Source organism: Lygodium microphyllum, chromosome 23, assembly GCF_053477565.2.
Source record: "Lygodium microphyllum isolate KBCC chromosome 23, Lygodium_microphyllum_v1.1.10, whole genome shotgun sequence".
Lineage (NCBI taxonomy): Eukaryota > Viridiplantae > Streptophyta > Polypodiopsida > Schizaeales > Lygodiaceae > Lygodium > Lygodium microphyllum.
The window spans coordinates 95390123-95410141 of record NC_141157.1 but is presented as its reverse complement, the minus strand read 5'-3'; the positions used below and the strand labels follow the sequence as shown (position 1 = coordinate 95410141).

The window sequence follows — 20019 nt, the reverse complement described above, 5'->3', positions numbered from 1 at the left end:
ATAGTTAGTTTGGATTCGAACTAGGACTGGAAGGCAAAATCTGACCTACCTTGGCAACATATTCCAGAGGAATAGCAGGTCAAGGTGGCCCAAGAAATGGAGAAGATTGGCGTTCGTTGACCAACCCACATCCCATTTCCCTCCACCAAAATGCCACCAGAGCACTCATCTCCCCCAGAGAGCCAAAGCTAAGAAAGAATCGTGCACGGATCAGGGAGAAGAATCCCCAAATCTTGATGATCTAGGCAAGGGTCATGGAGACATAGATCCTAACCCTGATGATCCACCCTCTAAAGACCCCTCCATTCCCAATTAGGATACCATGAAGTTGGCAAAAATTACCTAGCTTTGGGCCCCTTGCAGAGTCTGGAGCCATGTCCCTAAAATGTTGGCATCACATCCATTCACTCCTAAGCACGGAATCCATGCACAAGCAAGAAATAGATGGCTTGCAAACTCACTTTGCATGTATCACCTTTGAGTATGATCAGCTTGAGCAACACATCCAATCCATAGCACTTTACTTGGAAAAGCTCACAATCGAGCTAATCTTCCATAATGTGTTGCAAATTGTGCTTTGGGATTGCATTGATTTCTCACTACAACACCACCACTTGTAGTAACCCACTCTCTCCATTGTGACCCCACCCACCTAGCTGCCTCTAGCCTCCACCAAATACCAACTCACCCCTCCCCTTCCTTCCTCTCTTCCTTCCTTTGGGTCGTCCCACTCTCATTGCTCTACATCAACACTAGGTCCAAATCTAATAAGACGGTGCACCCATCACCAAGGATAACGGTGCACCCATCACCAAGGATAACGGTGACATCACCAAATCTAATAAGACGGTGCACCCATCACCAAGGATAACGATGACATCATCAATGAATAATTTTGTGGGTCTGAGTCCATCATGCATTCTAGTGTTAAGGGAGGGGGTAGGTAGCAATGTTAAATGCAAGATGACAAGTGGTGCATTTATGAGTAAACAAATGGAGCGACAGTTATGACCATTGGCATGGCATGAGAGAATATTACAGATGGTAGCAAGTTATAAAAGGGAGAGGATCACCTAAACAAAGGGGTTTAGTTGATGTGAATATTTTTTTAGTAGTTTTGGATAGTCAAATGGTTCGATAGTTCACAATTGACTTGTTCCTTGATTGGCATCCTAGGTGTTAAGACGGCTGTAGAGTTGTCCTAATGTATCTCTTGGGTCATGAATCATTAGTAAACATCATATTGGGGAATATGGGAATTTCCCATAAGTTTGGGACACGTGGTCAAATCTTTGGATTTGTCATAACTTGAACACTATAACTCTAAATTTAGCGCTCTATAGCTCAATAGATTCCATTTTTCAAGCACTTTCCAATGATAGGTCAGATCATATGGTTTTGAGAAACTTATGGGCACGTTATTCGAGTGCCACCTTTTCAGTATTCAAAAAATGGGAATTGGGAGATTCCCAAACTCACTAATATTGTGTTAGTAGTAGTATTGCTCCCCTTCTATTTTTGATTGTCTCTGAGTTATGAAGTTATGCTACTTCTCTAATGTTAGCCTCTATGTATTTGAATATTGTCATTTACATATCTGATGAGACTATTGTAATGGATATGGATATCAATGCACTTAAGAGTCTTGTTTGAGTATATCATCTTTGTCTTCATATTTCTTTGCCTATGTTTGTCTTCTTATCCTAGAAGATGACTATAAGTTAGGATGTCGATGTCCACCTATGTCAGTTTTGAGTATGACCACACTCTGCATTGTGGTAGTGCTACTCGGACCCAATAACAAATAGTAGGGACTAGAGTGCTCAAACAAGACATTTGCTCTCAAAGAAATTGCTGATAAACAATTTTTAGCATTGCTCTCCATAAAACTACAATAAGTGACCATACATTTATATGCAAATGACCAAAGAAGTAAGCTCCCACCACGGCTAGAATATTTTAGTAATTGGATATAAAATGCAAGTAGTAGTGTAGCAACAAAGTACCAAGAATTGTCAAAACATACATGGTTTGTCTTCTTATCCTAGAAGATGAGTGTAAGTTAGGATGTAGATGTCCACCTATGTCAGTTTTGAGTATGACCACACTCTGCATTGTGCTAGTGCTACTCGGACCCAATTACAAATAGTAGGCACTAGAGTGCTCAAACAAGACATTTGGTCTTAAAGAAATTGCTCATAAACAATTTTTAGCATTGCTCTCCATAAAACTACAATAAATGACCATACATCTATATGCAAATGACCAAAGAAGTAAGCTCCCACCACGGCTAGAATATTTGGGTAGTAATTGGATATAAAATGCAAGTAGTAGTGTAGCAACAAAGTACCAAGAATTGTCAAAACATACATGGTTTGTCTTCTTATCCTAGAAGATGACTGTAAGTTAGGATGTCGATGTCCACCTATGCCAGTTTTGAGTATGACCACACTCTGCATTGTGGTAGTGCTACTCGGACCCAATTACAAATAGTAGGCACTAGAGTGCTCAAACAAGACATTTGCTCTTAAAGAAATTTCTCATAAACAATTTTTAGCATTGCTCTCCATAAAACTACAATAAATGATCATACATCTATATGCAAATGACCAAAGAAGTAAGCTCCCACCACAGCTAGAATATTTGGGTAGTAATTGGATATAAAATGCAAGTAGTAGTGTAGCAACCAAGTACCAAGAACTATCAAAACATACATGGTGTAAGATACATAGCTAAATACAACAATGTGTATCGAGCATGTATCCACCATTGGCAATGTTGGGGGTAAAGGCATCTCCGCCTAGCCGTGCGTGTATTACTACACTGACAGTATTGCTAAGTTGATTTTGGACGGATTTAACCACTTCATTTACTCTAATTTGGCTAAGGTTTGTTGGTTGGAAATATAGGGTAGCACTCTATTTATATAAGCTTTGTTGGTCTTATGATGCTTGATTATGCTGAAGTGATGTCTACATGTATAGGAATGCTATGCCTGTGTTATGGGTTGGATTTGGAGTTGATTTCGGTACTGAAATTGCTTGGTTTGATGGTGTATTTATTGCTGTACACAGTAGGGATGAACTCTTTTAAAAAAGATTTTATATGTCTATTGCTTCTAGCTATGATTTCGGGTGTTCTATATGCACTCCTGATGTGTACCATTGATGCTAGTACATTGGTATATCATATACCCATGATCCCCAGGCGAGGGGAGTAGAAGCTCAAAGAAGCACACAAGGTGTGGCAACATCGGTTATGCAAGCCCCCAATAGACGCTCGGGCACCAAGTGCTCAAAGACAGAAAGGGAAGCTCAAGACAAGGAAGAATTCAATGCTGTTCAAAAGCATTTTGGAAACGGTTGCGGCCAGAGACTACACCATTCAGGTCCCGGCCGACATCTTCCCTGCCCAACCTCACAGGAGCCCCTCACTAGCAGAGCCTCAATCGCCTGACCACTCGGAGTCACCCCGCCTCGTGCAAATAGAATAGCCCCTATGATATACAAGCAACTTAGCAAAGGCCATCCTGCCATAACTTTTTGTCTTTTGATGGTTAAGGGGGCAGGCTCCCCACTTGTACACACTTTCCTTACCTATTGCTAATATATGCCAAGTCTTTAACGAGCACCGAAATGGGCATCGCAATCAGCATCATAGGATTTTGAAAAAGTAATATATTGACATGATTGCATTTGTTCATTGTACTTGACGCATGCGACTTGCATATACTCTCATGAAGTGACAAGTGGATGCAGGATGACATAGGTCTTCACGCGAATGTGTTCAATGCCCAAGTCACCACAAGACCACCAACCTCACAAAGAACCACGACAAAACCATGCTGCCGAATGCAAAGAATCACCCTTACGAGTGCCTACATCGCATGACCCAAAGCATAGTCATGGGCTACGCTCTCTTTCTAGGTCAAGCTCTACAGTTGGCTCACGGCAGTTACCGACATCGCGTGTCGCAAAGAGGTTTGCAAGATCTCAAGTGTATCTCCCCATCTCAACAACTGCTTCTCTAACAACGAGGCTAGGGCCCAATCATCACTGTAATATCCATTTCCTGAGCCTTCGAAGCTTGATATTTCCCAACCCAATGAAAGGCTGATAGCCTCAACATATTGCAATGGTTGTACTCAGGCAAGTTAAAAAAAAAGCATAAGAAAAAGAAAAAAAAGAAAAAAAAAGAAAAGAAAGAAAGAAAGAAAGAAAGAAAAAGAGAGAACGAAAAGATAACAAGCACCCACGATCACAACACAGCACCTAGGGGTCCTCAAATTAGGTGAGTCCAGTGACCTTGGTCGGCTGGCTCCGTCCCTAGTCCCCTAGCCCCTTAGCATCACCCACAATTTTCCAGGGCACACCAAGGGCAGGACATACCTAGGGAGCTTGTCTCGCCTATGATTAGACCTGTCACCCTGACCCATTCACATGATTCCCTCTTGCACTTTGCCTTAATACCATTGCAATCAATTGTGGTAAGCACTGTACGAATGGCCATGAGAAGTACACTGTCCTCATCATGCAGGTCCAATAGCTACCAGCTACCGATCGTGCAGTGTCCCTGTGTTCAATGATGTTACATTGTGTAGTCACATTGCAAAGGATGTTGCAGACATATTCATGTGTACTTCTTCTCAACATGGACAACTTTGCTTCGTCCATACATCGTTATGAGAAACCAGCCCACGGTCTTCTACCTACGTAATATCTAAGTATGCACGAGCACTCACATAATATCTGCACCAAAGTATATACACAGTTTGGGTCCTCAAGTGCAGGACAATACTCTCAGCTTGCTTAGAGTTTGACCTGTCTCCCAAACTAATTAAACTATGTCTTGTGCACGATAGAGAAGACTAGCACTACCCCTAGGAAGAGACCACCTATAAGAGGTTTTCAATTGCAGGTATTGAAGACTCCAACGAAGGTATCATTCGCTCTTCATCCACACTCAACTCTGAATTCCTATCCTTATCACCCTGCAAGCCCGCCAAGAATCATCATGTACAAAATCCCCAACAAACCGCCACTTGTACTCCATCAGTGCAACCCCCCCAAAGAACAGCCCTACCACCAACTCCAATAGCCCTACCACCAGCCACCTAAACCACCAACGTGCCCCCAACAACCTTCCTTCCCACCACTACCAACACTCCGCCATGGCAACCACGCACGTCCTTGCCACCCACGTCTTCGGTGCATGCTAAAGCTTGCTACCTACGACGGTGAGTGCCATGGGACTGGCACTCGTCTAGGAGGGGGGTAATGTTAACCCTCAAACAAACGAAGGTGGAAAATCCAGAAAAGCTAAAGCAGAAGACAAAGGCCAAGGCAACCCAATAAGAGAGAAAGGCGCGCAAGGAAAAGCGCAAGTCAATATTTTAGTAAAAGAGCACAAGCACATCATGGTTTAATTCAAGGAGCGCCGGGCTCTCACCCGTGCAATTTGTAAATGTAGATGGTGGTGGAAAGGAAGCTAGGAAGATAGAAGGACAATGGGGAAAAGGGCCTAGGCCACGGCTGGCCATGTAAAAAAGGGGATAAGGGGATGACCGCCCAAAAGGGATTTAGGGTTTTGTATATAAAGTGGAAAAGTGAATGAGAAGCTCATTCTTGTGTGTGGCCAAAAGTGGCTCTCCTCTTCTTCTTCTTCTTCTTCTTGCTTGCTTGAGCTTGTGCTTAAGAGAGGGAGTGTGAGAGTGTGAGGGAGTGAGTGTGTGAGGGTGAGGGACCGAGGAGGAGAAGCTCTCCATCTTCTCCTCTCTTCTTCTCTTCTCTCCTCTTCTCTTGTCTTGCTCGCGGCAATGGAGCTTGGAGCATGGAGCTTGAGGATGGAGCTTGCTTGAAGCTTGCACTTGGATCGTGGAGCTACCGGAGTGCACGAGAGAGGAGGTAACTCGATCGGCATGGAGGTAAGCTCACTACACCCATAGATATGGATGGCGCATCGGGTATGTGAGAGGTAGCCATTAGTGCTCGGCTTGGAATGCTTGAACAATAAGCAGTCCAATGGTCTTGGCGGTTGAGCGAAAGCTCCCACAACTGAGTAAGTCAGTGAATCAGAGTGGCAATAGGTTGGTTTGAGTGCCAAAAGAGAGAAAATGAAGTGAGTTTGTGAGCTTGAAGCTCAAAAGGCTATGGCTTTTGTTAGGGTTAAACATGCCGATTGGTTTTTCACTTGTAGCAAGAGCTATAGTGCATCTTTTGAAGAACCCTCTTATGGTGAGATAGCTCATATAATGGGCTTCAAATGCCCTATAGCTACAAGCTAGATCATGGCATGCGTGAGTGGCAGGAGCTGTACGATAGCACGTAGGTGCAAACAAGGCAGCGAGTTCCAATTTTTGCAATGTTGGAGCTGTAGAGCAGTAATGTCATCGATTGAGGTGCCATGAGGAAGCGACTTGAGTAGAGGAAGATATCTCCAGAGGGAATCACTAGAAGATATGGCCTGTAGAGAGAGATCTAGAAGCTCCAAGGTGGGTAGGTGCAGTCTGGCTATGGTTGCCACAAGTTGAGATTTAAAGTTGAAACTGGAGACGTGAGCTGAATGTGAGTTGGTTAGAGATCACCAGAGGTGAAGGGAGACTAGAGAGTCAAAGTATGAGTTGTGCCATGCCCAACTAGGCTCTGATACCATGTTACAAAACTCGGATCTAGAGCATAGCACTGACTATGGAGGATGGAAGTTGATAACAAGGTTCATAGGGACATAGATAGGAGGACAAACTATTGCTCAAGTGAATTAGGTTCCAAGATGTAGGCTTGGACTCATAAACACAATCTTGAGCTGACCATGATAGAGACACAAAATGAACTACAAAGTACAAAATAGCATTGCTATGAAAAGTGAATTAAGTACATGTCTTTATAGCTTTTCAACCTCTCCACTCTCCTCACACTGTTCAGATGGGATTCAGAACATCTCTTCCTGGAGCATACATCATTTGTTATTTCTCAACAGTATCTACATTATTGTAGCTCTAATGCCAAGAGAAGCATGAAAGCCTTGTTGATGGTCTCATAATTCATAGGTAGCTTCAAAGCCACCCTCTAACCTCCCTTGTATCTACATTATTGTAGCTCTAATACCAAGAGAAGGATAAGGAGAGTAAGAGGATGGACAAGAACTTCTCTTGATAGGTCTCTCACTCTCCCACACATTGTTGCCCTCACATACTACCTCTCACTCAATCTCTCATCCTTCAAGCTGTGAAACTAAGAGGGAAAGAAGATATGAAACAAGGTATGGAGATGAATTTTAACTTTACTTGATCTCTCATACAATTCTCTCTCACTCTCTCCCTCAGTCTCAAGAAATCTTTCCCACAAGCTTAGTAGACAAGAAGAGAGAAGAGTGTACAAATGTTACACGCACAAGAATGAGCTCTTTATTTATTTTTACACATTGTTTATTTTGGGGTTAAGGTTTTCACTCTTGATTGGGTATCATCCTCCCTTTTTACTGCGCTATGCCCAATACTTCTCCTTTTTTTATGCACTTTGACCTTTGTGGATGTGGTTTATGGAAAAGTACATAGAGACTACGTGTAACTCTCGCATCCATTGCAAGTCTTCTATTATAATGTCTAGAATTATTACAATTTGCATGGTAGTGAGTGGCTCTCATTTAGCTTTTAAAAACATAAAAAATATATTTACCTATAAGTGATAGATTGGGGTACATGTACATGTCATTGATCAATGGTGCCTAAAATAGTCCATTACACTCCTCAAATTTTACATGACTTAGTAAAATAATTTTCGGTACTCTTAATTGATCTTCTTGTAGTTAGACTCCACCTGCCAGCTTGTCTTCAATAGTTTGTCCTTTGTAAGGGTTGACAATAATCAACTATATGACAAAGTCAGTTGAAGTTAGAGCACTCGAAAGAAAAACACGTTGTATGACTAAGCTCCCAATCATCTCTTGATTTAGCCTTCACTTAGAGATTGTGAGTAACCAAGGACTACATCTCATTAACTAGGCTATCAAACACCTACTTTTAACATTCTCAATCATTCATAGAACCTTATTATCCTTAAGCAAATGGCCAAGTAGAATCTACAAACAAGATCTTAATCGAAGTTCTTACAAAGATCATCTCAATATCTAAGAGTAACTAAGATAATAAGCTCATGGCAACCTTGTTGATATGTTGCACATAATTTTGTGCTTTCTCCTAATGATGAGATTCTCCTTAAGTCTTACAAGAAACTGAAGGTCTCATTAAACACCAAGAGGAGCTTCAAGCTCAAACTAAGAAGGTACGCAACTAACAAGAAACTGGGAGATAATAGGTGACTCTCCTACCTTCTTCTTTTTTCAAGGCTTGAAGCTTAATCACAAAAGAGGGATAATTATCTAAATAGAAGGCACTAACGATGAAGGTATAGCAAATGACTTTAACTAAATTTTTCATCATTGCCAATATGGGTTCAATTTTGGGAGATGCATCCACAATGCAATCCTAAAATTTGCCTTATCTATGGATCTAATTCTCGAAAATGATTTTATGTTAATCAATGTGAACTTTGACAAGGCATATGATAAAATAAGCTAGGCATTCATCATTAAAGTACTAAAGTCTATGGCCTTTGGAGATGGTTTAATCACAATGGTTGAAGTACTTTTTTGTAACATTGTAGATGCAGTTTATGTAAATGGAGTGATGTCAAATCCCTTTGCCTTTCTATCCCCTCAATTCTTTACTATAGTCATTGATCCCCTTCTTCACAAGATAGGCTTGAGGGTTCAACAAGAAGCTACTTAAGGATCTTCCTATGGCGGACGATAGCAATTTTATGCCTCAATTTTTGCTAACAATAGTTCTAATATAATTGCTACATGTATAGATTTTATGGATGATCTCTTGGGGGGTATACAAGTAATTCTTTGAGCTCTCAAGCTCATTGATTGGTCAATGCAAGGCATGTTAGTATTTCTTGGATGGAAGGATGCATAGGAGTGGCTAATGCAATCTAGTTTTAAGTTTATAAGCCATGGGTAGGTGTTTAGGTACATGGGATGTCCCTTAGGAGTGAGTAGCTATCTCAGTGTAGAATAGGGCAGATTGGCTACTAGTGAATCATCATTGAAAGGATAGTCTTTGTGGCTTCAATCTTCAAGTTTAGTAGTATAGCATGGGGAGGAGTGGAAGAACTCTTTTACATATTCCTATGGGAATATAGAAGGAAAATGTAATGGCACTCCATTTCTTAGGGTGTGGTCATGGCAAAAAGGCTAGAAGGAAACCAAGGTATACCATGCCTTACTAATAAGGCTAATATACTATCATTTCCTTTAATAAGGCATCTTGATGGGGAGCAACACATGGCTTTGCTAATTTGAACATGGATGGCAAGATCCAAGTTCTTCAATCTCAATTAGTTGAGCATCATTTGGAGTGACATTAAGACTAGGATCCTTGAGCATAATTAACACATGACTCGATGAAGGACTGGTAGCCTTGATTGACTTAGTTATAGTGAGAAACTGGGTGGGGCCCTTGTACCTTCCCTTACTAGAAGGTCACCCATCCCAATATTGTTCACACCAATGTGCACTTAACAAGAAGTTTTCCATAATTAGGCCAGCCATCTAGGTCCCAAAACCTTAAGGTGATGGATGATCTCTGGTCTATCTAATTATGGAAATCTTCCTCCATTTGGCCTAGGATTCAAACCTAGTCTCAGCACATCACTACTACACCGATAGTGAGCTAGTTTTCTCCAAAAAATCTAGATTATAATTCCAACACCCCCCTCAAGCCACACCTTGGTTAAGGTCCTAGTGCCACCCAAACTTAGCAACCTGACTCAAATACTAAGTTAGAAATTGGGTGGGGACCCTTGTGCCTCCCCTTCTCTAGGAGGTCACCCATCCTTGTTAGATATACCTCACCCTCATAAGGTGCACCAATGATCCATGGCGCTCTATGTTGTAAGGCCCCAATTATGAGGAGAAACCGTGTGTGACCATGAACATTGTGTGCATCATCCTGACTTGTATATCAAATTAGGTCTATGTGACTAGATGGCAAAAATGTGACCTTTGTGGATCTTGCCTTTGGGTTAGATAGAGTAGTTATGCTGGTAGCAAGTCAAGGCACAATGCATTGATTTGCGAGGTGTGGGAGTTAGTAGGGACAATTATTTTGGGGTTCGGGGATTGCAGAAGTAGCCCTTTGCTAAGGGGGTGTTAGGTCGGCCCCCTGATGGGGGTTCGGGGGCAACACCCCCAGCCTGAGATTTTCGTCGTCGAGTGGTTCTAAAAAGGGAATTGTATTTAGGCACTGCTTTTATGAATAACATGGCAGAATACAAGGCCTTGCTTATGGGGTCAAATCTAGCCATACATAGTGGTATTCATGGATTATTGGTGAAAGGTGACTCGCAGTTAGTGAGGAACCAATTGAATGGGAACTATAGTGTGAGGGATCCCATTCTAAGAATGTATCATCATGCAACCTTGGATACCCTTGAGATATTTGAGGTAATGACTTGCAAGTAGATTCCCCGATAGTGGAATTGCTTTCGAGACTCCTTGGCCATTTACACCTTTGTTGAAGATGTCTTTCCTAACTATGGTCCTAAGGGGTTTTTACAATTGCCTCTTTGCACTATTGTTTAGGGATTGAAGTCTAGCAAGAGCCAAATAAAATCTTCATCTCTCAAAAGAAGTATGTATGGAAGATTTTAAAAGCATTTGGCAGGACGGAGTGTAAGGAGATAACTACAACTATGGAGATTCATGTGAAGTTATCCATTGAGTATACATCAACACTAGTAGACATTGGGAGGTATAGAAGCTTGGTTGACATCCTCATCTGCTTGTGTAACATCAGGCTAGATATCAATTTTGCTATTGATGTTTTGAGCAAGTTCTCAAACAAACCACAAGAAAGTCATTGGAAAGCTGGTATGTGGATACTTAGATATTTGAAGGGAACTCTTGACTATGGTATCACATAAGTAGTGGTCTACTATCTAACAAAGGAGAATGAAGCAGATATCTTCACCAAAGCTTTTACAAAGGATCTCCTTTGAATTCATCTTTAGAGACTCGACATTAAGTTGAGAATGTAGTTTGCTCGACATTGAATTCATCTTTAGAGACTCGACATTGGGTCGAGAATGTAGTTTGCCTTATGGGTGGACATTAAGGGGAGGTGTTAGATATGCTCAATGCCCCAGCCTTGTAAGGTGGTGCTTTAAGTTGTAAGGCCCCCATTATAAGGAGAAGCCATATGTCAGCATGGACATTGGGTGGGTCCTAACTTGTATATTAGATGAGGTCTATGTGATTAGATGGCAAAAACATAATCTTTATGGATCTAGTCTTTGGATTAGATAGAGTAGTTATATTGGTAGCAACTCGAGGCATAATGCATTGAGTTGCAGGGTGTAAGTGTTAGGGATCCCTATTTTGGGGTCCAAGAGTTGTAGAAGCGGCCCTTGGCTGGGGGAGGGGGGTGTCAGGGGGGACCCTAGACAGGGGTTCGAGGGCAGTAACCCCCAGCCCGAGGGTAAAGGGAATATTCCCTGAAATATTCACTGGTTGACTAAGAAAGGTTCATAATATGGTCGAACATGCTGACCAAACTACCTTCTTGAGCTATAAAAGGAAGACCCCTCTAAAGCCATTGTCAATCTATATTTCACCCAATCAGAGTTTTTTCAGCTACCCTTAAGCTATTTACCTATCATTAGTTTGGATAAATGTCTAAGCTTCATAGTGGAAGCACACGGGTGGATAGAGCCATCTTTGTATCAATTCATTTGAAATTAAAGGAGTTCTATTCTTCTCAGACTTGTTGTGTGTTCTCTACTCCTTGCTCAGATTCTGTTCGTTGTGCCATGTAATTTCTATAGTTATATAGTTGAGTTCTTGTGACTAGCATGGTGATCGACATATGTGGATGTTCTAAGAAAACTACTATGGTCCTATATAAAGAAAATTGACTTAAAATCACTTGTAACACTTAGTACATAATTCAAATAGTGGTTGAATATTGGAAGAACAAATACTCAATGACCAAGCTTAAGACTTGGAAAGGTAGAGCTAGAAGGGTATGTAATGCCACACTCTCTCTAATACTGAATTTGGAGGTAGATGCACAAGTGGATGAAGAGTGCTAGATTTGCATATAAGATTTCTAGAATCTTACTTTGCCTAGTGATAGACCCCTTCTCTCGATTCCACACTCATCTATACTCTTGCTTTTCATATAAGATTTACATGTAAGATTTCTAGAAACTGACTTTGCCTAGTGATGAATCCATCTCCCAATTCCACACTTATATATACTCTTCACATGTAATGACCAAGCTTAAGACTTGGAAAGGTAGAGCTAGAAGGGTATGTAATGCCACACTCTCTCTATTTACTGAATTTGGAGGTAGATGCACAAGTGGATGAAGAGTGCTAGATTTGCATATAAGATTTCTAGAATCTTACTTTGCCTAGTGATAGACCCCTTCTCTTGATTTCACACTCATCTATACTCTTGATTTTCATATAAGATTTACATGTAAGATTTCTAGAAACTTACTTTGCCTAGTGATGAATCCATCTCCCAATTCCACACTTATATATACTCTTCATAGGTAGGGTAGCCAAATCTCAATAAGGAAAAGAAAGTACACATGAAGAGTGCATGACCCTTCAACAACCATCTATATCATTAGCCTTGATTGTTCAACTCCCCTAATAATAGCACGGGTGCTAGAGGGATTGGGCCTAATCTAGTAAGGGAAAAAGGTTACCTAGATGTAGAAATATGTAATAAAGCTATAGTATAAGTGAAAGATATGGCAAAGAGTAAGTTTAACAAACATGAAGAAGAAGGCAATTGCTGAAAATGGTAGCTAGAATGTCAAGCAAGGGCTAGAAAATAATCAGTGTAATCTTTTTCTAGAGTTTATGATGAATAATTGCAAGAGGAGAAAGCAATTTTTGAAAATAGCACCTAGATTGTCAAGTGAGCTAGAAAATAATCCATGTAATTTAAATAAAGTTTTGAATTGTCTTCTTTGAGAAAAATGCTTTAAAAATCTTAAATAGTTAAAATCCCAATGAAGAGAGGCATACATGCAAATGTTATGTGCATGCGATTGTAAATCTAATGGTTAGGCCCTCTCTTGTGCACACTAGAGAAACCTGCATGCGTTTAGTGAACCTACAAACTCTATAAATAGAAAATAAAGTCAGTGAAGGCCCCCAAAAGTCAAACCCTACGCATTTAAAGTTCAAGTAAAATGAAAAAGAATCATCTTGTGCATGAAACCTTTGAGAGCTATTGCTCTAACTCTTCTTGCTCCCTAGTTTGTGTTTTATGAGTTTTTGGAAATATAGGTCTTTAATTATGCCTTCACTTGTGCCAACCACATTAGTTGCATGCAACATGTTAGCCATTTCATTATGGTTATGATAGACTCAATTGCCTCTTCGGACCTCATAGATTTCCTAGACTTTAAATGCAAGTTCTCTTGTCAATAGGTTGTCAAAGTAAATGTTTATTTTCTAATTATAGTCAATATTAATCATCATACTATGGAATCCTTTCATACTGTTGCATTGGGAACAAGGTTTTAATATCCTCTAGAAATATAGTCATGGATTGAATCTCCCATCCCAACCCTTAGGTAATTTGAACAAATCACCAAGACTTTGCCTAAGGGGATGGGGCTCCTGATGAAGATGGAGAAGTATTACGAGTGATTTAGGGAAACAACTAGTGTGGATAGTATCCTCATGGATCTAAGTCTCATACACTCTTGAGAAAGTTGTGCAAGTAGGAATGCAATCCTTAATAATTCAATCATTTTTTGGGTTCAAGCAAGATATTGGGGAAAATGAGAGAAGCATACGTTGTGGTTTTTGCAATTATGTGATTGAAGCTACATTCTCAAAGTGGTCTACTTTGAGGGCACATACAAAATTACATTGCTCTTTTGGTCTCTAGTGATCAGGAGTGCTATTAATTTAATATGTATTTTACGGAATCACCTGCTATGGAATCACTCATGTGCACATTAAATTAATATGATGCTCGAAAAGGATAGGCATCCTCGTCAACTTCTCGCACAAGGAATCCACCTTGTGTACGAGCCCTGACAAATAAATATAATCACGGAATCCACCGTGGAATATGCCTCCTGACATCATACCCCTGGGGTGGGATAGCAATTGTCCTCAATTGCTATTAGCTCAATGTGGAGCGGGCAGTGAGGGGTAAGCACTTAGGTCGTTGGCATGCATCCATTGGGTCTCTTCAACAGTATGATTTTTAAACTTAACCAAATATCTAGAATATCTACAGCTTAAGTTTAAGCAAGAAAGAGGGAACACGAGAGAAGCATGGGCAGTTGTTGTTGCAATAATGCAATTGTGAATAAAATCCCAAAGTGGTCTACTACAAGAACATCTACTAAAATACATTGCTCTTTAGTATCTAGTGATTACAAATGTGAGTACTAAATTGCACTCAAGGCTTGAGCAATAGTATGATGGGTGCAATTGAGCAAAGTCACAAGCTTAGACTCACAACCTTTTTGAATTCACAACACTTTCTGCACAATTATGACTATAACTCAAACATTGTTGTGTGCACAATTTTGCACCAATCGCAACATTGAGTTATGATATCGGAGTTTGAAAAGACCTGCATGCATGCATATATCTACATGCATACATGCATGGATATAGAGCTTTGTCATTCAATGTGGTTTGCCAATCAATGTGAATAGTGAGATGAGTCACTCTAGTTATCCATGCACCCTATACAAGTTCAAAAACTCACCTCAACACCTCCTCAATGAACTACTCAAGGTACCCCCTCTCACCCAAGATCTGGGCTAAAACAACAGTTGATACCTATACATCATAGCCGTTGAAAATATATAAAATATTTCACCCTTTCTAGGTGCTTTTGAAACTATGCTTTTGCCCATTCCTACTTCACATCCTTGAAGGATACGTGACATGGATCACTCCAAACAAACAAACAATCAAAGGACAATAAATTCACCGATAGCAATGTCCTCTCATCTAGCGCATTAATAAAGCATCTATAATATCCGATTGATGACATAAAGTTATACGCTTCTTTTAGAATACGTGGAGGACTCATAGTGACAATGACCTTTATCTTTCAAGATTGATCGCAATATTAGCAAAGCTAACCATATGACCCGATAGCAATCCGTAGGGCACTCCAAAGAAGCATTTCCTTGGGTTTAATGTCCTTCAATTCATTGCCCTAGTCCTTCTGATTGTAATAAAGTAAGATACACTATCCAAGCACTAATGTAGTCATGAAAAGAAGAAAAAGAAATAGAAGAGAAGAGAAGAAGCCTCACACACTCAAATTTCTCTCACAATTCCTCACTATTACACAAATCACCACAATAAGCCACTCAAGCTTGGACTTCTTCAATGCATTGCCCCAATCATTCTTTCAATATTGCAAGTCAGTTTCCAATCACTACCCAAGCAACAATGGTCACATGAGAAGTTGCAAAAGAAGAATAGAAGAGAAAATACCACACTATATTTGAAAATGACCTTAAGGGTTCACATTGCTCATAAAAATGAATGAGAGCCATAAGTATAATAGAATAAGATTTCCTTGAGAGAGACATTACAAGCCTGTGCAATTGTTGAGGTATGGCAATTTGGGACAAGCATACAAACAATGTGTAGTTTCATATACATTTTGAAAGTTGTCTTGATGAGAAGAAAGAGAATTGTGAAGATGATTGTAAAGAGTACCTTTTTGGCACATATCAAGTATACAAGTTGTACACTAACTTTCAAAAATGCGTGTGAAAAAATTTCCAGATTTGGACTTTTCCAGGCATGCTACATGGGTATACCTACCAAACTTATCCACATTTCGAGGTTCACTAGCTGTATCCTTTTTGCAAAATCTACATGTCTTGTCCACCCAACCTTCCTCTACATATTCCCCATCAACTACAATGTAACCATGTAGATTAATGAATACAAATGAAGAGAAATATGAGGCAAATAATAGATAGACATGTTACTAACTTGAATATACAAATGGCTACTCAATTAAAATGTAAAGATTCACTTCTACCAAGCTTGAAAACTCATATAACATGATCATCCCCTCACTTGCCAACATTACTTATATTAATAGGCATGCTTAACCAACCCATGGATCGAAGCAATAAATACACTTTTTCAACCTTAAGGGTTATGCTATATATATAACACATACACATGTGCATGCACGCGCATGCACAAAACATGTGCAATAAGAGCAACAATTATAGGGACATTATCTAAACATTTAAATGTAACTCTAAAAATATGCTAACATTCTAATGTGTAAAAAGGAAGGAACCTACCCTTTCTTACATTTTGTGTATGCATACATTAAATCACTCTTTAATTAATGAATAAAAACACCCCAACAAGGCAACTACATTCTTACCATCAATAGAATCTTTGAAGAAGTCACGATAAGTTCCTCCAATTTTCCTTCGCAATGCACCATACTATAATTCACACACAAAATGCTTAGAAATCTTGATCTTAGCATGCATACTAATATTAGATTGTTCAATATCATTTCACACCTTGTAATCAAGTCATTTTTGCACTATTAAATTTAATCTAGCTTTAACCTCTTTCCCATGTGTTTAGAGAAGCGAGCTTCAAAGTCAACATTTGGTTTCTAGCTTTGCCCATGGCTTTACTCTCTTTGAGTTATTCTATTTACTCATTTCCAAATTTATGTCATGAAAGTAGACATATGTACTTAAGGATGGGGGAAATTGCAAGTACATAGGTCATGCTCAAACTTATGGATTCCCCAATAATCTACCTAGTGCGGACCTATTTTTCTTAATTGGTGAGGACAAGTAAATAAGTTAAGTGATAAAATTAATGTATGGCGACATATCGGAATATACATCACTTCATCAAGCTTCCAACATAAGTGAAAGAAATGATATGAAGTGTTGAGAAATGACATGAAGTGTTGAGCTTCCTATCACTTGCTTGAATGACCTTGGTCTCGGACAACCATATCTGCTAAGTTGTTAAAATTAATGTGTGGTGAAATTTTGAATACACGTTACTTTACCCAGCTTCCAACAAAGGTGAAAGAAATGACAAGCTAACTATCACTTGCTAAATTAACCTTTGTCTCACAATGCTAATCTTATGATTGCCCTTCCAAGTTGTGTGTGTGAGACAATAATGTAGCAGGGTGCAAGAAACAATGTCTACAATACATTGTGATCAAACTTATAGATTCCCCAGTAATCTATCCGGTGGGGACCTGTTCTTCTTATATGGCAAGGACAAGAAAAGTGATAAAATTAATGTATGGTGACATATTGGAGTTTACATCATTTTGTCAAGCTTCCAACACAAGTAAAATAATAATATGAAGTGCTAAGCTTCCTATCACTTGCTTGATTGACCTTGGTCTCAAACAAGAATATAGGCTAAGGTGTACAAACTAATGTGTGGTGAAATTTTGAATACACCTTACTTTATCAAGTTCTGGCAAAGGTAAAAGAAATGACATGAAATGGCAAGCTTTCGATCACTTGCTAAATTGACCTTTGTCTCATAGTGTTTATCTTATGATTGCCCTTCCAAGTTGTGTATAGGGCAACAACATAGTAGGGTGCAAGAAACAATGTGTACAATACATCATGATCAAACTTATAGATTCCCCAATAATCTACCTAGTGTGGACCAGTTCTTCTTAATTGGAGAGGACAAGTAGACAGGCTAAGTGATAAAATTAATGTATGGTGACATATCGGAATATACATCATTTTGTCAAGCTTCCAACACAAGTGAAAGAAATGACATGAAGTGTTGAGCTTCCTATCACTTGCTTGATTGATGTTGGTCTCAAACAAGCATATAGACTAAGGTGTAAAAACTAATGTGTGGTGAAATTTTGAATACACCTTACTTTATCAAGCTTCTACCAAAGGTGAAAGAAATGACATGAAATGACAAGCTCACTATAACTTGTTAAATTGACCTTGGCCTCAAAATGTTTAGCTTATGTTTGCCCTTACAAGTTTTGTGTATGAGGAAATGACATAGTAGGGTGAGAGAGAGAATGTGTACAATACATCATGATCTTCCTTATAGTCCACTTCAAAAGCACAACTTAAAGCATAACTAATTAGCAAGTCTAACAATTGATTTAGAAAAAGCTAAGAGACATCTTATTTATGTATATATGGTTGCTTTCGCACAAGCAAGTTATGTGTACATACATACATACATACATACATACATAGAGCAAGAATCGATACTCTTTCAAGTTGAGAGTTATCCTATTTGGTAGAAAGGGAGCCTTGGGTATTTTTGATGGGGCCTTGTGTATTTGCACACAAGAAGGTTTAGCCAAATTCTCGTTATAATTCCCACATTGTGGATTATGACAATACCATGAGATATTGTGAGGGAAGGATCACATACCTAGCTAGGGGTAGGTGTTGTTGGGGGCAAGGAACTATACATTAAGGGTGGGGTGCAACAAGCCATTGTGTGCAACCACATCTAGCTAGTTGTTGAGTGCCTCCGAGGTAGGAGCTTAGGATGTGAGGGTATGGTAGGTGTTGAGAGTCTCCAAGGTAGGGGCTTAGGTTATTAGATACCCTAAGAGTGCCCCATTCAGGTAGAGCTTGAATCCACTAGTTATCCATCCATGGGATTGACCCTGGCTTCTCATGCAATGCACGCATATGCCTTAACGATGGTCGAAACGCTCCTGGCTAGGAGCTCATGATGTTGAATGCACAGAGATGCCTTAATGGCGGGTCTAAATGCTGCTGGGCAGGAGCTGTTGAACACTATGTTCTTCTGGTGTGTGTGGGTGTGGGTGTGGGTGTGGGCGAGAGAGAGAGAGAGAGAGAGAGAGAGAGAGAGAGAGAGAGAGAGAGAGAGAGAGAGAGACCTGCTCACGGCTCATCTTCTCGCCCTGGCGGGTGGCAAATCGAGCGTCCTCAAGAAGCTCGGCATCCCTCTGAGAGCGAGTCTGGGAGAAGTCCAAGGCCTCCGTGATGCTACTCAGCAGAGACTGCTTCTCTCCTCCATTCTTATTCTTCTTCTTGGTACCGTCAGCAGCTGCAGCAGACGCCCCCTCCTCCTCGGATGCAGAAGACGACGCCGATGCTGCAGGCATCTTCCCGACTCTGCCATCGCAATATATTGATGGCAGCCTCCGTGCATTATACACTGATAAAGAAGGAGAAGAAGAAAAACTGGCGGCGGCGGCAGAGAGAGACGAATATTGCTTATGGCTGCGGGCCTGAATATTGCAGCAGATCAGTGAGCCTGCGGAGGAGGCTGCTGCCGCCATCGCCTCCCTCCTCCCTCCTTCCTTTGCGCCACCTCCACTGCTCACTCGTTTCTGCACGATCGCGGTGGCGCGCTATATATGCGTCTGCGCATCTAGCGGCCTCCAGCTTGACACGTCCGCCTTCCGTTTGTGGCTCTCGCACACTCGAGACTCGTTGGTACTAGGTAGACATTACGCCCCACAAGCAAAAGAAGTGGCCTTGTTTCCTTTTCCATCCCCTTTCTAGCTCACATACATAGCTTTTTCATGTTATATACTAGCTCGCTCCCTCCCACACTCTACAAAGTTGGTATCATTGCGAAGCTTGCACGGGTGCCCTTCTCAACAAATACTGGCACTGTATACGTCATGGCACACATCTCCCCCTAAACTACACGTACAAGTTTCGTCAGATGCAACTCTTCATATGATTGAATTCAATTGATTCTTAATTGAGCAGTTGCCTTGCAAAGTGAACTTGCTTTGCTTGTATCTCATTATGAAACTCGTGTGATACACATGATAGAAGATTGTGATTCACCTCCATGATCTTCACACTACGATGTATAATGCACACTATCTTTTATAGGTTGGAAACTTGAAGTTACTATATGTAGACATAGGTTCACAATAAAATCTCATGTTTTTGCTTTTTGCTT

The 20019-nt window shown here is 40.3% G+C and overlaps 1 protein-coding gene across 1 annotated transcript; it reads right to left on the bottom strand.

Moving 5' to 3' along the window:
- Window positions 1-15541: 15541 nt before the first annotated feature.
- On the bottom strand, window positions 15542-19524 carry LOC148016487 (potassium transporter). Its single transcript, XM_087664092.1, has 3 exons — window positions 18977-19524; window positions 16478-16541; window positions 15542-15990 (listed from the first exon to the last, which is right to left on the bottom strand). Exons 1-3 carry the CDS (start codon window positions 19379-19381, stop codon window positions 15821-15823), a joined length of 639 nt encoding a protein of 212 aa, XP_087520218.1. The 5' UTR covers window positions 19382-19524; the 3' UTR covers window positions 15542-15820.
- Window positions 19525-20019: the final 495 nt, after the last annotated feature.